Genomic DNA, 18,160 nt, shown 5'->3' on the forward strand with positions numbered 1-18,160 from the left:
TGTCATTTCTTGAGGTGCTAAAATGGCAGGGCGGTACAAAACCCCCCCAAATGACCCCATTTTGGAAAGTAGACACCCCAAGGAAATTGCTGAGAGGCATGTTGAGCCCATTGAATATTAATTTTTTTTGTCCCAAGTGATTGAATAATGACAAAAAAATAAAAAATTACAAAAAGTTGTCACTAAATGATATATTGCTCACACAGGCCATGGGCATATGTGGAATTGCACCCCAAATATATATTCAGCTGCTTCTCCTGAATATGGGGATACCACATGTGTGGGACTTTTTGGGAGCCTAGCCGCGTACGGGGCCCCGAAAACCAATCACCGCCTTCAGGATTTCTAAGGGCGTAAATTTTTGATTTTACTCCTCACTACCTATCACAGTTTTGAAGGCCATAAAATGCCCAGATGGCACAAAACCCCCCCAAATGACCCCATTTTGAAAGTAGACACCCCAAGCTATTTGCTTTGAGGCATGTTGAGTCCATGGAATATTTTATATTTTGACACAAGTTGCGGAAAAGTGACAATTTTTTTTTTTGCACAAAGTTGTCACTAAATGATATATTGCTCACACAGGCCATGGGCATATGTGGAATTGCACCCCAAAATAAGTTTAGCTGCTTCTCCTGGGTATGGGGATACCACATTTGTGGGACTTTTTGGGAGCCTAGCCGCGTACGGGGCCCCGAAAACCAATCACCGCCTTCAGGATTTCTAAGGGTGTAAATTTTTGATTTCACTCTTCACTGCCTATCACAATTTCGGAGGCCATGGAATGCCCAGATGGCACAGAACCCCCCCAAATGACCCCATTTTGGAAAGTAGACACCCCAAGCTATTTGCTGAGAGGCATGGTGAGTATTTTGCAGCTCTCATTTGTTTTTGAAAATGAAGAAAGACAAGAAAAAATTTTTTTTTTTCTTTTTTCAATTTTCAAAACTTTGTGACAAAAAGTGGGGTCTGCAAAATACTCACTATACCTCTCAGCAAATAGCTTGGAGTGTCTACTTTCCAAAATGGGGTCATTTGGGGGGGGGTTTGTGCCACCTGGGCATTCCATGGCCTCCGAAACTGTGATAGGCAGTGAAGAGTGAAATCAAAAATTTACGCACTTAGAAAGCCTGAAGGCGGTGCTTGGTTTTTGGGGTCCCGTACACGGCTAGGTTCCCAAAAAGTCTCACACATGTGGTATTCCCGTACTCAGGAGAAGCAACAGAATGCATTTTGGGGTGTAATTTCACATATTCCCATGGCATGTTGGAGCAATATATCAAAAAAAAAAAAAAAAATTGTCTCTTTCCCGCAACTTGTGTCACAATATAAAATATTCCATGGATTCGACATGCCTCTCAGCAAATAGCATGGGGTGTCTACTTTTCAAAATGGGGTCATTTGGGGGGGTTTTGAACTGTCCTGGCATTTTATGCACAACATTTAGAAGCTTATGTCACACATCACCCACTCTTCTAACCACTTGAAGACAAAGCCCTTTCTGACACTTTTTGTTTACATGAAATTTTTTTTTTTTTTTTGCAAGAAAATTACTTTGAACCCCCAAACATTATATATTTTTTTAAAGCAAATGCCCTACAGATTAAAATGGTGGGTGTTTCATTTTTTTTTTCACACAGTATTTTTCAAATGCATTTTTTGGGGAAAAAACACACTTTTTTAAATTTTAATGCACTAAAACACACTATATTGCCCAAATGTTTGATGAAATAAAAAAGATGATTTTAGGCCGAGTACATGGATACCAAACATGACATGCTTTAAAATTGCGCATAAACAGTGGCAACAAAATAAATACATTTTAAAAGCCTTTAAAAGCCTTTACAGGTTACCACTTTAGATTTACAGAGGAGGTCTACTGCTAAACTTACTGCCCTCGATCTGACCTTCGCGGTGATACCTCACATGCATGGTGCAATTGCTGTTTACATTTGACGCCAGACCGACGCTTGCGTTCGCCTTAGCGCGAGAACAGGGGGGGGGACAGGGGTGCTTTTTTTTTTTTTTTTTTTTTTTTTTCTTTATTATTTTTTTGCTTTTTTTATCTTATTTTTAAACTGTTCCTTTCATTTTTTTAAAATCATTTTTATTGTTATCTCAGGGAATGTAAATATCCCCTATGATAGCAATAGGTAGTGACAGGTACTCTTTTTTTAAAAAATTGGGGTCTATTAGACCCTAGATCTCTCCTCTGCCCTCAAAGCATCTGACCACACCAAGATCGGTGTGATAAAATGCTTTCCCAATGGCTCTGTTTACATCCGGCGAAATCTAAGTCATAAAATGCTCATAGCTTCCGGTTTCTTAGGCCATAGAGATGTTTGGAGCCACTCTGGTCTCTGATCAGCTCTATGGTCAGCTGGCTGAATCACCGGCTGCATTCTCAGGTTCCCTGTTGAGACAGGAGAGCCAGAGAAAAACACGGAAGACGGTGGGGGGGGGCATTCCCTCCCACTGCTTGTAAAAGCAGTCTAGAGGTTAATTAGCTGCTAGGATTGCTTTTACATGAAAGCCGACCGCTGGCTGAAAAGAATGATACCAAGATGATACCTAAACCTGCAGGCATCATTCTGGTATAACCACTCAAAGTCGTGAATGGCGTACCTGAAGACAAAAAAATGGTTAACAATAAAGCACAGTAAACGGTAAAGTATAAAAAATTGCATACCTGAAAAGCAAACATGATAAAACATAATAACAATAAAACATTGCAGAATAGAATACAGTAAAAAAGAGCAGAACAATAGAGAGAGAATAGAGAGAGAGAGAGAGAAAACAATAAAACGACAACTATTTTTTTTAATTTTATATTTTTTTGTGTGTGTTTTTTTTTTTTTTACACTGTTTTTGTAACTGTAACGTTTATAACGGTAACCGGTTCCAGGTTCGGGTCTCTCAAAATGCGATAGCATCTTGGGAGACCCTGTGAAAGTGTGCCTAGTCTGTGCAATGCTGTACCCTACGCTAATACTCAACTAGTGTATGGTAGCGTTCAAAACATTCACCAATGCAAAGACCAGGATTGTCAGGACAGGAGGGACAATAATAGCGGGTGTCACGCCTATATCCGCGCTTGCTGCAGACACAACATCTTTTTTGGGGGGTTCGTTGGGTAGGGGTACTCGGGAGGACATAAAGAAAATGCCTCTCATGCAGCCGACATTTGGTTGGGGATGTGAATGGGGGAAGTACGGGTGCTGCAGAAGTGGTGGGTTCCCAATTAGGATTGGCGAATGCAGCAGGAAGGGCACTATGGGCACCACGGGCCTGTGTTTGTCTTCTTGGTGGCAGCGGGACACTACTTGTGCTTGCCACCTCACCAGCTTGAACTGCACTTATGGGACTCGCCACGTCACCAAGTGTTACTGCAGTGCTGGTTTGACTACGACCGGGGTGTACTAGGCTGCTGGTGCTTGCCAGTTCACCAAAATGCTACCAAAAAAACTGTTAGCGATCGCAGGGATCAGGCCTGACTCTGCGAACGCTGCAGTTATGCGTTTAGTGTTTTGTAAGTGACAGTGATCGATCGATACTGCACTTGGGTGGGCTGGGCTGGGCCGGGCGGAGGGGCAAAACGCAGGTCCTAGCAGGTATCCGGGCTGATCCCGCTAACACTGCATTTTTGGGAACCCTAAACTGCTGGGGACACTAGTATAGGTCTGATCGGATCAGATATTGATCCGTTCAGATACTATACCAGTAAGGGAGGTGTGCGGTGCGTGCGTGGGTGTTGGCGCTACTGGCGCTAACCTGACGCTGCTTGGGGCTGGTGCTTGCCAGTTCACCAAAACGCTACCAAAAAAACTGTTAGCGATCGCAGGGATCAGGCCTGACTCTGTGAACGCTGCAGTTATGCGTTTAGTGTTTTGTAAGTGACAGTGATCGATCGATACTGCACTTTGGTGGGCTGGGCTAGGCCGGGCGGAGGGGCAAAACGCAGGTGCTAGCAGGTATCTGGGCTGATCCCGCTAACACTGCATTTTTGGGAAGCCTAAACTGCTGGGGATGCTAGTACAGATCTGATCGGATCAGATATTGATGCGTTCAGATACTATACCACTAAGGGAGGCGTATGCTGCGTGCGTGGGTGTTAGCGGTACTGGCGCTAATCTGACGCTGCCTGGGGCGACGCATATCACCGCCGGGTGATCAGGGGGCTAAACCTTTATTAGGTAATAAACGGCGGGTGCCTTGACACGATAAAAAATAAATGAACTAACCAGCGTCACCCGTAACGGTTATACGGTGATCAGTGGTGAAAGGGTTAACTAGGGGCAATCAAGGGGTTAAAACATTTATTAGGTAGTATATGGGGGTCCCTGTCGCTATAAAACGCTGACGGCGAACCTAAATATTTACGTCCCTAACTAGCGTCACCAGCGACACTAATACAGGGATCAGAAAAATGATCGCTTAGCGACACTGGCAACAGGGGGTGATCAAGGGGTTAAAACTTTATTAGGGGGTGATAGGGGGGTACCCTAGACCTAAAGGGGGCTAATACTAACTGCCCTAACACAGTAACTGTCACAAACTGACACCACGCAGTAATCAGAAAAAAAGAAAAACTGCTTGGTGTCAGTGTGACGGGGGGGGGGGGGGGGGGGAGGGGTGATCGGGGGGGATCGGGGGTGTAAAGTGTGCCTGGCATGTTCTACTGTTTGTGCACTTACATTACAGTCTTCTCTCCTCGCCGGAACGGAAACTGCCGAGCCGAGGAGAGATGACATCACATCCTCTGCCTGTGTGTACTACACACAAGCAGGGGAGGATTCTCATTGGCTGGGAGCGATCGCGAGGGGGGGGGGGCACGATCGGATGGCCTACCCCTCATCTCTGATCTCTGCCAGACCAACGGCGACCGCCTCAGGCACCGGGGGGGGGTCCGATCGGACCCCCTGCCCGCGGGAAGGCAATCACGTACCAGGTACGTGATTTTGCCTGCCCGTGCCATTCTGCTGACATACATCAGCGTGAGGCGGTCGTCAAGTGGTTAATGCACATGGGCATGTTAACATAATCCCATGTATGCTGGATCTTTCTGCTAGAAGCTTACAGAAAAATCCAGCATAAAATTCTCAGTTTAGCATGTTATTTCATTTCTAGTGGCAAGAACAAATGAATATTCTAGCTACTAGAATGAAATTACACCCATACGCTTATAAACACCATGAGTGCCGAAACATGCATGAACGCACACAGTGGATATAAAAAGTCTACACACCCCTCTTAAAATGTCAGGTTTCTGTGATGTAAAAAAATTGAGACAAAAGATAAATTATTTCAGAACTTTTTCCACCTTTATCACTTGCTTACTGGGCACCTAAACCCACCCTCCTGCCCAGACCAATTTTCCGCTTTTAGTGCTGTCACTCTTTGAATGACAATTGCGCGGTCATACAATACTGTACCCAAATTACATTTTTATCATTTTTTTCCCCACAAATAGAGCTTTCTTTTGGTGGTATTTGATTACCTCTGGGTTTTTTATTTTTTGTTAAAGAAATTTAAAAAGACCGAAATTAAAAAAAAAAATACAAAACCGTTTTATATTGTTAATAATTTTTGCAAACAGGTAATTTTTCTCCTTCATTGATGTACACTGATGGGCACCAATAGGCTGCACTGATGGCTACCGATAGGCTGCACTGATGGGCACTGATAAGGCGGCACTGATAAGGCAGCACTGATGGGCACTAATAGGCGGCTTTGGTGGGCACTGATAGATGGCATTGGTGGGCACTGAGGTGGCATTAAAGGGCATTGATAAGTGGCACTGATGGGTGTCACTGATGGGCACTGATAGGTGGCAGTGATGGGCACTGATCGGCACTGGTAGGTGACACTGATAGGCAGCACTGCTAGGTGGCACTGACGAGGCACTGATTGGCACCACTGGTGGGCATTGATAGGTGGCACTTTTATGTAATGGTGGGCACTGATTCATGGCACTGTGGGCACTGGCAGGTGGTACTGGTGGGCAAAGGTGAGGCTGCTTCGCCTCTTTCTTCGGGACCAATGTTCCTCCAACAGAAGTCGGTGATCGGCTTTTTTTTCTCCTCACGCTGTCAGTGTGAGAAGAAAAAAAAACGATTAACGATCTTCTGTTTACATCACGTGATCAGCTGTCATTGGCTGACAGCTGATCATGTGGTAAGGGGCCGGGATCGACCCCTTACTCCGATCTGTGATCACCCAAGTCTCATTGACTCGGTGATCACAGCGCGTGTGCCCTGGGGAGCGTGCAAAGGGTAGGACATCTATTGACGTACTCCCGGCAAAGTAGATCCACGCTGTAGCCAACATTCGGCTATAGCGCGGATCTGAAGGGGTTAATGTGATCTATTAACCATACAACTCAGTTGAATAACAAACTGAAATCTTTTACGTGGAGGGAATTAAAAATAAAAAAATAAAATACAGTTGCATAAGTGGGCCCACCCTTAACCACTTCCCGCCCGTCATAAAGCAGACTGACGGCCGGAAAGTGGTTGTATTATCCTGACTGGGCGTCATATGATGTCCAGCAGGATAAGCCCTGGGGACGCGCAGTGGTGTGGTGGTTTGGTGTGTCAGTCTGACAACACCGCATCTCCAATCCTGGTAAAGAGCCTCTGATGTAGGCTCTTTACCATGTGATGAGCTGTGTCCAATCACAGCTCATCACATGGTAACCAGGACGTGCCATTTTACGGCTTTTCCTCTACTCACGCTGACGAGGCGCAAGTAGAGGAGAGCCGATCAGCTGCTCTCCTGATGAGGGGGTCTGCGCTGATAATCAGCGCATTGATTATCAATGCAGACCCATCGAGGTTGCCAACTAGAACCCACTAGAACCCACCGGGGATGTCAGGCAGTGCCAATTATTCCTCTTTAGCGTTGCCTGTCAGTGCCTCCTAATCAGTGCTGCCTATCAGTGCCTATCAGTGTTGAATATAAGTGCCTCATCATCAGTGCCGCCTCATCAGTGCTCATCAGTGACAGAAAACGTACTTGTTTACAAAGTTTTATAGCAGAAACAAAGAAACTTTTTTTCCCAAAGTTTTTGGTCTTTTTTTATTTGTAGCGCAAAAAATAAAACAGTGGTAAAAATTTTGTTTGGGTGCAGTGTTGCATGACCACGCATTTGTCATTCAAAATGTGACAGTGCTGAAACCTGAAAACTGGCCTGGGCAGGAAGTGTTGAAAGTGCCCTGTATTGAAGTGGTTAAACTAATACTTTGTTGAAGCACCTTTTGATTTTATTACAGCACTCAGTCTTTTTGGGTATGAGTCTATCAGCACGTCACATCTTGACTTGGCAATATTTGCCCACTCTTCTTTGCAAAAACACTCCAAATCTGTCAGATTGCGAGGGCATCTCCTGTGCACTGCCCTCTTCAGATCACCCCACAGATTTTCAATCAGATTCAGGTCTGGGCTCTGGCTGGGCCATTCCAAAACTTTCATCATCTTCTGGTGAAGCCATTCCTTTGTTGAGTTGGATGTATGCTTTGGGTCGTTGTCATGCTGAAAGATGAAGTTCCTCTTCATGTTCAGCTTTCTAGCAGAACCCTGAAGGCTTTGTGCCAATATTGACTGGTATTTGGAACTGTTCATAATTCCCTCTACCTTGACTAAGGCCCCTGTTCCAGCTGAAGAAAAACAGCCCCAAAGCATGATGCTTCTACCACCATGCTTCAAGGTGGGTATGGTGTTCTTTTGGTGATGTGCAGTATTGTTTTTGCACCAAACGTATCTTTTAGAATTATGACCAAAAAGTCGAACCTTGGTTTCATCAGACCAGAACACATATTCCCACATGCTTTTGAGAGACTTCAGATGTGTTTTTGCAAAATTTAGTCTGGCTTGGATGATGTTCTTCATAAGAAGGCTTCCATCTTGCCACTCTACCCCATAGCCCAGACATATGAAGAATATGGGAGATTGTTGTCATATGTACCACACAGCCAGTACTGTATTTGCCAGATATTCCTGCAGCTCCTTTAAAGATGCTGTAGGTCTCTTGGCAGCCTCCCTGACCAGTTTTCTTGTTGTATTTTCATCAATTTTGGAGAGACGTCCAGTTCTTGGTAATGTCACTATTGTGACATATTTTCTCCACTTGATGATGACTGCCCTCACTGTGTTCCATGGTATATCTAATGCCTTGGAAATTCTTTTGTACTCTTCTCCTGAAGTACAATGAGATCCCTCTGATGCTTGGAAGCTCTCTGTGGACTATGGCTTTTGCTGTAGGAAGTGACTAAAAAAATGTCAAGAAAGACCTACTAGAACAGCTGAACTTAATAGGGGGTTAATCAGAGGCACTTTAAATGATGGCAGGTGTGTACTGACTCCTGTTTAACACTGGGGGGAGAACCTGTAGGGGAATCTAGGATGGAAAAGGACCTGGGGGTCCTAGTAAATGATAGGCTCAGCAATGGCATGCAATGCCAAGCTGCTGCTAACAAAGCAAACAGAACATTGGCATGCATTAAAAAGGGGATCAATTCCAGAGATAAAACGCGCACTTAGAGTATGCTGTCCAGTTCTGGGCACCAGTCCTCAGGAAGGATGTACTGGAAATGGAGCGAGTACAGAGAAGGGCAACAAAGCTAATAAAAGGTCTGGAGGATATTAGTTATGAGGAAAGGTTACGAGCACTGAACTTATTCTCTCTGGAGAAGAGACGCTTCAGAGGGGATATGATTTCAATATACAAATACCATACTGGTGACCCCACAATAGGGATAAAACTTTTTTCGCAGAAGGGAGTTTAACAAAACTCGTGGCCACTCATAAAATTAGTAGAAAAGAGGTTTAACCTTAAACTACGTAGAGGGTTCTATATGAGTTTGAATGTGATTGCTTAATTTAATGACCACAGCTACATCCCCAGTTATAAGAGGGTGTACACACTTATGCAACCACATTATTTTAGTTTTTTTTTTTTACCCCCCCTTAAAACATTTCAGTTTGTTTTCAACTGAGTTGTACAGTTTTATAGGTCACATTAAAGGTGGAAAAAGTTCTGAAATTATTTATCTGTCTCATTTCTTTACATCACAGAAACCTGACATTTTAACAGGGGTGTGTAGACTATTTATATCCCCTTTTTATATGTGCGTTCATGCATGTTTTTGCACTCATGGTGTTAATAAGCGTATATGTGTGTAATTTTATTCTAGTGGCTAGATTATTCATTTTTTCTTGCCACTAGAAATGCATTTATGTGCAAATTGTGCCAGCACGCTTTTCCCTGAAGGAAGGTTTGGGAGATTTTATTATGCCTTTTTATTTGCTGCATACAAATGTAAACGACACAATGTGCATGGACACATTGATAGAGCTATGTTCCAAGGCATTAAAAAAAAAAGAAAAAAGAAAATAAAAATGATCCTAAAATCTGTGTTTAGTAGTGCTTAGTGCCTAAATAGTCAGTATCTGCTGTACAGGACGCCGTGGCTGGGTCCTTGAAGGACGCTATATTTCCCCTCTGTTTGGACTGTGGTCCCTTTAAGGGAACAAAAAGGGTTAACTCACCTGTCAGAGGAAGTGGGTTTAAAACAAGACAGGAAGTTGTAGGTCAGTGTAGAGGAGACTGTGGATGGTGGTTTTGTGTGCAGCGACAAAAGTGAACAGCAGTGTCCTGCCTGGAAGCTTCCTTGCAGGGGAAGTTACCTGTGAGAAAACCTAAGGACTGTTTAACTGCGATAGCAGTTCTGGACTCTGCAAGGCGGTGAGACTGAAATCTCTTTCTTTTGTTTTGCTGCTGTGAAGCTAGTTAAGTTTAATAAACCTCCTTTTGACTGAAAAGCCTGTGTCCTGCGATCTAGCTGGTTCCCCGAACTTTACAACTGGTGGAGAATGCGGGCAGGACAGAGTAACAGGCATTTTTCTTGCTGTTTTTGCATTGGACTTAAACTGACATTTAAAGGGACAGTACAGTGGATTTATGTCCTGGGTTAAAGCTGCACAAATCCTGAAAGCTGAAGTAATGGAGGAGCTATTTAAACAGCTGTCCCTGGCTAATATGCAAGCGCAGACTCGCCATGAGGAAGCTAATCAGTGCTAAGAAACCCAGCTGGAGGTACAACAAACGCACCACAAAGAGGCGCTAGCTTTGCAGCAAGAAAATACTCGCCTTTTGGTGGCCCAGTTGGCAGCCCAGCAAGCGACCCGGCAAGGGTTATGCAGGCTCAGATGACTGCCTTAAAAGAAGCAGTCCAGCAGCTTTCTCAGGGCCGTGAACAAGCAGCTGTTGCCCCTGGCAACCAGGTGACCGTGAGGGCAAGCCATTTTCTGCAGAAGTTGTCCCTGAGTGATGATTTAGAGCATTTCTTGTCTACATTTGAGAGGACGCAGAGAGAGAAGGGTGGCCCCAGGACCAGTGGGCGGGCCTAATTGCTCTTTTCCTCACCAGAGATCCTCAAAAAGCCTACTTCAACCTACCACCAGATGACACTAAAGATTATCAAAAACTAAAGGCAGAAATACTGGCTCATTTGGGGGTGACTACGGCCGTTCGGGCCCAACGAGTGCACCAATGGAAGTATTGTCCAGATCGGCCACCCCGGTCTCAAATGTACGACCTAGTGCAACTGGTAAAAAAATGGCTGCAGCCCGAAGTGTTGTCTGGCCCCCAAATCGTGGAGCGGGTCGTGCTGGACTAATACCTAAGGTCACTGCCAGACGACCTTCAATGGTGGGTCAGCTATGGAGACTCCAAAACAGTGAACCTCCTTGTCGAGATGGTGGAATGATATACAGTGGTGGAGGATCTACTTGGCTCTACCAAGCACCAAGGGCCCAGTCTGCCACGGCCTATTCGATCGACTGCCGCCCTTCTAAAGGACGTCCCCCGGAGCCCTGGAACCGACACCCCAGAAAGTCAAGAGTCACTCCCGGTACCCCCTCACCGATCTGTTCCTGTTCAGAGAGGAGGGGATGTACAATATTGGCAATGTCATTCCTGGGGCCGTACCCGGGCCCACTGCAAGGGGAGCCCATGGAATGCGGGGTTCTTTGGAGGGGGTCTTTTTATGCCCATAAAGCATGTACAACACATCTTGACCTTGGAGAGGGGAAATTCGAGTGTGAAGTCCAAGTGGACCACCTCCCTGCCCAGGCTTTGTTGGACTCCGGAAGCATGGTAACCCTGGTTCATCCTAGAGTAATTGGGAAGATCGGTCCGGTAAGAAAAACTTTACTGGTTGTGTGCATTTATGGGGACACTAGAGAGTACCCTCTCATCTCGGTATCCATGTCGACAGCATGTGGCACTGATACTCAAGAGGTGGGGGTGGTAAAGAACTTGGTACATGATGTTATAATAGGACGAGACTGTCCATTATTTGCAAAACTGTGGGGACAAGGAGAACTACCTGAACGGTCCAGAGACTGGGGAGAAACTAGTCCCTCTATTCCTGCTATTGAGGGGAATAACCCTGAAATGCCAAATGTTCTTAATATGGATCCAGTTGATGAAAATGCTAATGATTTGGTTAATGGTGATGAAAGTAATGCTGATACTGTTAAGGATGTTAAGATGTGTGGTCTACAGACCTACCTGAACATGGGGGGGGGACCCTCCCCACTTCAGGTAATGCTGGGGGAAGAGGATGAGGAAGTGGCCTCTACCCCTGCCCTGCCGGATTTGGGTGTTCCCCAGGAGGCATTTGGTACTGCCCAGATGCAGGACCCCACTTTGGCCCGTGCACGGGAACAGGTTGTAGTAGTAAATGGGGCTCCCCAAGAGCCAGGTGCGAATGAGCGGTGGCCACACTTCGCAATATTTAATTAATTGCTTTATCTGGTTACCAAAGTGAGAGAAAATGTGGTAGAACAATTATTGGTACCCCAAGAGTAAAGACGCAAGGTCCTGGACCTGGCCCATGACGATGTTTTAGGGGGACACCTGGGAGTTGAAAAGGCGGAGGCACGGATCACTGACCGGTTTTACTGGCCAGGTCTGAAAGCAGAGGTAAGGAGATACTGTACCTCTTGTCCCACCTGTCAGTTGACCGCTCCGGTGACCCACTTCCAGAGCCCTTTGGTCCCCCTGCCTATAATTGAGGTCCCATTGGAGAGGATAGCCATGGATATAGTTGGTCCCTTGGTAAAGTCGGCTAGAGGTCACTCCTACATACTGGTGATCCTCGACTATGCCACCTGATATCCTGAGGCGCTACCCCTGCAAAATACTTCCTCTAAGGCTATTGCCCAGGAATTATTCCAGTTGTTTACACGGACTAGTTTTCCCAAGGAAATACTCACGGACCAGGGCACCTCGTTTATGTCGAGGGTTATGGCCGATGTGCACAGCTGATTAATCCGGAACAGCTTGCATACATCAGTCTACCATCCCCAAACGGATGGGTTGGTAGAACGCTTTAATAAGCCCCTTAAGTCTATGCTCAAGAGAGTGGTACAACGGGATGGGAAAGACTGGGACTGCCTGTTACCAGCTCTCTTGTTTGCTATCTGGGAAGTCCCCCAGGCCTCCACTGGGTTTTCCCTCTTTGAGTTGGTATATGGGCGGAGACCTCGCGGACTACTGGACTTTGTTAAAGAGGAATGGGAAAGTGAACCTATTCAGCATAAGTGTTCTTGAATATGTCTCCCAAATGCAGGAGAGGATCCGAACTGTGATGCCACTAGTCCAGGAACATTTGCAAAAAGCCCAAGAGGCTCAACAACGGGTCTATAATAGGGCTGCTAAAATAAGGCACTTCCAAGTGGGGGATCGAGTAGTGGTGTTGATTCCCACTGTGGAAAGTAAGTTCTTGGCCAAATGGCAAAGCCCCTTTGAAGTTGTAGAAAAAGTGGGAGAGGTAAATTATAGAGTCCACCAGCCAGGCAAGAGCAAACTATATCAGATATATCATGTAAACTTGTTAAAGCCCTGGACAGATGTGGAACCAGTGACCTCCTTGGCTAGTGCAAGACTTGAGCCTTGGGTTGGGGTGGAGTGTGTCCAAGTAGCAAATACCCTGTCTAAAATCCAAAGTCAGCAGGCAAAGTACTTCTTGCAGAGAAATAAAGAGAAATTTTCAGACTTGCCAGGGCTCACTAGTGTCATAGAGCTTTCCTAGCATTGACTAAGGCTGTTAGAGAGAAGACTGCTTTTTCCTCCCCAGAGGGGAGTTTTCAGTACAAAAGAATGCCTTTTGGATTGCAAACTGCTCCATCCACGTTCCAGCAAGCAATGGATAGGATTTTACAACCTCACCGGGAGTATGCCTCAGTATACTTGGACGACATAATCATTTTTAGCAGAGACTGGAAATTACACTTGCCCAAAGTCCAGGCAGTGCTGGACTCTTTGGAAGGAGTGGTTTACAATAAACCCTGAAAAATGGGCTTTGGGAAAGGAGGAGGTGAAATACCTGGGCTATATCGTGGGTAGAGGGGTGGTGAAACCTCAGATCAGCAAGGTAGAGGCTATACAGAATCGTCCCCTTACAAAAAAGCAGGTACGTGCATTCCTGGGCATAGTGGGATACTACAGGAAGTTTGTACCCAACTTTGCCACGTTGGCAGCTCCATTGACCGATCTAACTAAGGGTCGGAAATCGGTCATGGTGGAGTGGAATGCAGATGCTGAGAAGGCTTTTTTGGAGCTCAAGTCGGCACCGTGCCAACACCCTGTCCTGGTAGCACCCAATTTTTCAAAAGGGTTCATTGTCCAGACTGATGCTTCCGATGTGGGATTGGTAGCTGTGTTGTCACAGGTTGTTCATGGCGAGGAGCACACGGTAGTCTTCCTCAGTAGGGAGTTGACACCAGCAGAGAAAAACTACGCTATAATTGAACGAGAGAGTCTGGCCATTAAGTGGGCTCTGGAATCCCTCAGATATTACCTCTTGGGGAAGAAGTTTAGGCTGATTTCTGACCATGCCCCTTTAACATGGATGAGACAAGGTAAAGGGACTAATGCCAGGATTACTCGGTGGTTCCTGGCACTCCAGGAATTTAAATATGTAGTGGAGCATAGGCCCGAGAGACTGCATCAAAATGCAAATCGTCATGGTGGAGTGGAATGCAGATGCTGAGAAGGCTTTTTTGGAGCTCAAGTCAGCACTGTGCCAACACCCTGTCCTGGTAGCACCCAATCTTTCAAAAGGGTTCGTTGTCCAGACTGATGCTTCCGATGTGGGATTGGGAGCTGTGTTGTCACAGGTTGTTCATGGCGAGGAGCACCCGGTAGTCTTCCTCAGTAGGAAGTTGACACCAGCAGAGAAAAACTACGCTATAATTGAACGAGAGTGTCATAATTGAACGAGAGTGTCTGGCCATTAAGTGGGCTCTGGAATCCCTCAGATATTACCTCTTGGGAAGGAAGTTTAGGCTGATTTTTGACCATGCCCCTTTAACATGGATGAGACAAGGTAAAGGGACTAATGCCAGGATTACTCGGTGGTTCCTGGCACTCCAGGAATTTAAATTTGTAATGGAGCATAGGCCCGGGAGACTGCATCAAAATGCAGATGCCCTCTCCCGAGTCCATTGTTTTAGCTCCACTGTGTCCTCCACCTCCTTGGCATTGGGGCACAGGGAGGGGATATGTACAGGACACAGTGGCTGGGTCCTGGGAGGATGCTATATTTCCCCTCTGTTTGGACTGTGGTCCCTTTAAGTGAAAAAAAAGGGTTAATTCACCTGTCAGAGGAAGTGGGTTTAAAACAAGACAGGAAGTTGTAGCTGGGTGTGGAGGAGTGTAGAGGAGACTGTGGATGGTGATTTTGTGCGACAAAAGTGAACAGCAGTGTCCTGCCTGGTAGCCTCCTGGCAGGGAAAGTTACCTGCGACAAAACCCAAGGACTGTTTAACTGCGATCTGGACTCTGCAAGTCGGTGAGACTGAAATCTTTCTTCTGTTTTGCTGCTGTGAAGCTATTTAAGTTTAATAAACCTCCTTTTGACTGAAAAGCCTGTGTTCTGCGATCTAGCTGGTTCCCCGAACTTTACAATGTATATGATCTTTTAGGGGCTCCAGCATAGGTTTGTGGAGGTGAGTAGGCATTATAAAGGCAGTGTTCCTGTTAATCATTTGCAGCATTATTTGCTTTGTGGCATTTTGTTAAAAGTTTATTTTAATAAACAAGCAAACTAATAGGGCCATGGATTTTGATGTGATATGAAATACTTTTGTCACTTTTATGTTCTATAATTACTTCATAGTATTCACATTTTCAGAAGAAAATGAAAAGGTGAATTAACACCATACGCTCCCCACCTCCCTGGTCCCTGCTGTACTTACCTCTGTTAATTCTGAGCTGTCAGTACCCATGCAGCCGGTCCAGTAGTCTGGGGATTTGAAATCTCCGCTCTTCTCCCTGCTTCTCTTTGCAGTGCTTCTAGGGTGGAATAAGAGCGATTTATTGTGCAGGTGCTGACCATTTAGAATGACTCTAGTCCATCCTGGAAGTGCTGCACGAAGGAGAAGAGCAGGGATTTCAAATCTCTGGATTGCTGGATTGGCTGTGTGGGCACTGGCAGCTCAGCATCCACAGAGGTGAGTACAGTGGAGATCGGGGGGTGTACCGTGTTCATCTTTTCATTTTTCTGAAAAGGTAAAATAGCACTTTAATTAGAAGATTGATTTTATTCTTTGGCTGGCAATATGTCCTCTGTAACAAGCAAAGGTGGGGGTGATTATTTTGTATTCCTCTGTAAATATACAGTACGTGCAGTAAAAAAAACGTGCTTAATTTCTGCTTTTGTACTTGCAAATGTTATACTTATTGCCAAGCCTTTTTTTCTCAGAGAATAGGTGCAGGTACAAGCCCCCCTTATGTTTCTGGGGAAATAAGTAAAGAGGTGCCCGCTGCACCAAATAGTGGGTGTGGCCAATGCTAGGAACTGTGTATTGCGCAAGGTTCAGGAATGAGTAACACACAAAGTACAGGCCTCTGGAGGGCATATCACACAGGGCATAGGACCCAGGAGTGCGTGTTAGGCAGTGCTTTAGAGTGCGTATCGCACTTGTTTTAGAAGTGGGTAACACATGCCAGTGTATAACCAAATATTACATCCCCCCAACCCCAGCAGTACAGATCTGTGATTGACACAGTCTTGCCACAGACAATTGTTGTGGCAGAGTTGAAATTAATTCTGTTCACTAAATTTATTAAATGGATCAAATTGAATTTTTTATGTACATTGATAAGTATAGTTGCATTAAACAATTGATTGATCATAGTGATACATGTGTGACTTCCCTTAGGCAGGTGCTCATGTCAGACTGCAGCTGCTATAGTTTGACCGCTGGATAGAAGATCTAAAAGAATGATATGTAATTTGTATGTGTACTGTACGTGTACGAAAGATGATGCAATTTTCCATGTGTTTTAGACATCGCCTGCCCAAGGAGCAGTGGTGGTTGAAACTTCGCCCCATCCTCAAGATTTTGGCTAAATACAACATCAACCTGGACACATCAGAGACAGCACACATGGAGCACATTACCAGGAAGAGATCTGCAGAGTCCTAAGTCTGGAAAATGATCGCCATGTACTTTTAACCTCAAAGGGCTTTTCTTTGTTATTCTTGGGAAATAGAATAAACCAATTTCTTGCATGTAATGGAGGCAGCTATCTTGCATGCTGAAACCGTAGTAAATAGAAAACTTTCAACATTTTGGAATTGGAGATATAAAGGAAAATGGAAGTAAATGTTGCTTTTAGTCTAAATTTTCATGTTTTTTTCACATTTATGATATTGGATTCAGACTACAGCATGGCTAACTTCAATATGTGCAGGCATTGGGTGCACTTTTATTTCAGGCCCTGGGTATTTAAAGCAACTTTCATATCATATATTTTTCTTTGAGTAAAAGGTCTTGGTTTGTGTGGAATTATAGTTTAAAAACATACGACAATAAAGTACCAAATGCTGCATTTTTCAGTGTAACATCAGAGCATGTTCCCAGCAATAACGATTAGTTAAGGTGCCAGTCACAGCATGTTATAATGTGTTCCTGAAATGAGAAATGGAACTGATCGTGTTTCATCACATCTGAAATCCAGACTTGTAGTATGTGAAATCTGGAGGGAAGGAGAAAAGAAGTGTTGACCACAGAAACCAATTAGATGTTTGCTATCTTTTTCTAGTATGCACTAGAAGAACGACCCCCTAGCATATGATTGGTTGTTATGGCAACATGATTGTTTTCATTTCTCTATATACGATAACTCCTAATTGGACAGTTTTACTATTTTTCATTATACTAGTACTGTTTCAAGATGATAATCCATCTATTTAAATAAACTCTTGAAACCTTTGTTTGTGTTTCATATTTACCATCTTAATGTCTCCTCTCAACACACAAAAGGCCCCAAATTGATTACAGAAATATTCTTATCTGAGGGACAGTTCACGCCAGAATGAGGTGCTTGTTCTGTGTGCTTTTCTCACATAGTGTTCAAAACGCACTGCCTTTGATTGTTAACGTCAATAATGACACCCCAAATGCAGATCAAAAACAGTGCATTTGCAGGCACCAGATCGCAATACAAACACTATGTAGAGATTCGTCATTTCCGGGTCCCATAACTCAACACCAAGTTCACTGTATGGACCACTTATGTATTTGTACATGTTCATCATATCCCCCCTTAATCTCCTTTTCTCAAGAGGGAATAGATTTAGTTGCTCCAATCTTTCCTCATAGCTGCGCTCCTCCATGCCTCTTATTAGTTTGGTTGCCCTTCTCTGCACTTTCTCCAGTTCCCTGACAATCCTTTTTGAGAACCGGTGCCCAAAAGTGAACTGCATATTACAGATGAGGTCTTACTAATGATTTGTACAGGGGCAAAATTATATCTCTATCTCTCTGGAGTCCATGCCTCTCTTAATACAAGAAAGGACTTTGCTTGCTTTGGAAACCGCAGCTTGGCATTGCATGCTATTATTAAGCTTATGATCTACCAAAACCCCCAGATCCTTCTCCACCACAGATTCCCCCAGTTTTACTCCCCCTAGTATGTATGATGCATACATATTCTTAGCCCCCAAGTGCATAACTTTACATTTATCAACATTAAATCTCATTTGCCACTTAGTTGCCCAATTAGACAGTGCATTGAGGTCGGCCTGTAAATTGGAGACATCCTGTAAGGATGTTATTCCACTGCATAGCTTAGTGTCATCTGCAA

General features: G+C 44.7%; 1 protein-coding gene across 3 annotated transcripts in view; it reads left to right on the forward strand.

The window, feature by feature from the left end:
- The window catches only part of LOC141127342 (ATP-dependent 6-phosphofructokinase, muscle type), a 225,782-nt gene extending 208,496 nt beyond the window's left edge, over positions 1–17,286 (forward strand). For all 3 annotated transcript variants that reach the window (XM_073613677.1, XM_073613676.1, XM_073613678.1), the window contains one exon: positions 16,359–17,286. In XM_073613677.1, the coding sequence (XP_073469778.1) occupies positions 16,359–16,497 (139 nt within the window). In that variant the 3' untranslated portion in view covers positions 16,498–17,286. The remainder of the gene's footprint in view (positions 1–16,358) is intronic.
- The last annotated feature ends 874 nt before the right edge of the window (positions 17,287–18,160 follow it).

Source organism: Aquarana catesbeiana, linkage group LG02, assembly GCF_042186555.1.
Source record: "Aquarana catesbeiana isolate 2022-GZ linkage group LG02, ASM4218655v1, whole genome shotgun sequence".
NCBI classification, from domain to species: Eukaryota; Metazoa; Chordata; class Amphibia; order Anura; family Ranidae; genus Aquarana; species Aquarana catesbeiana.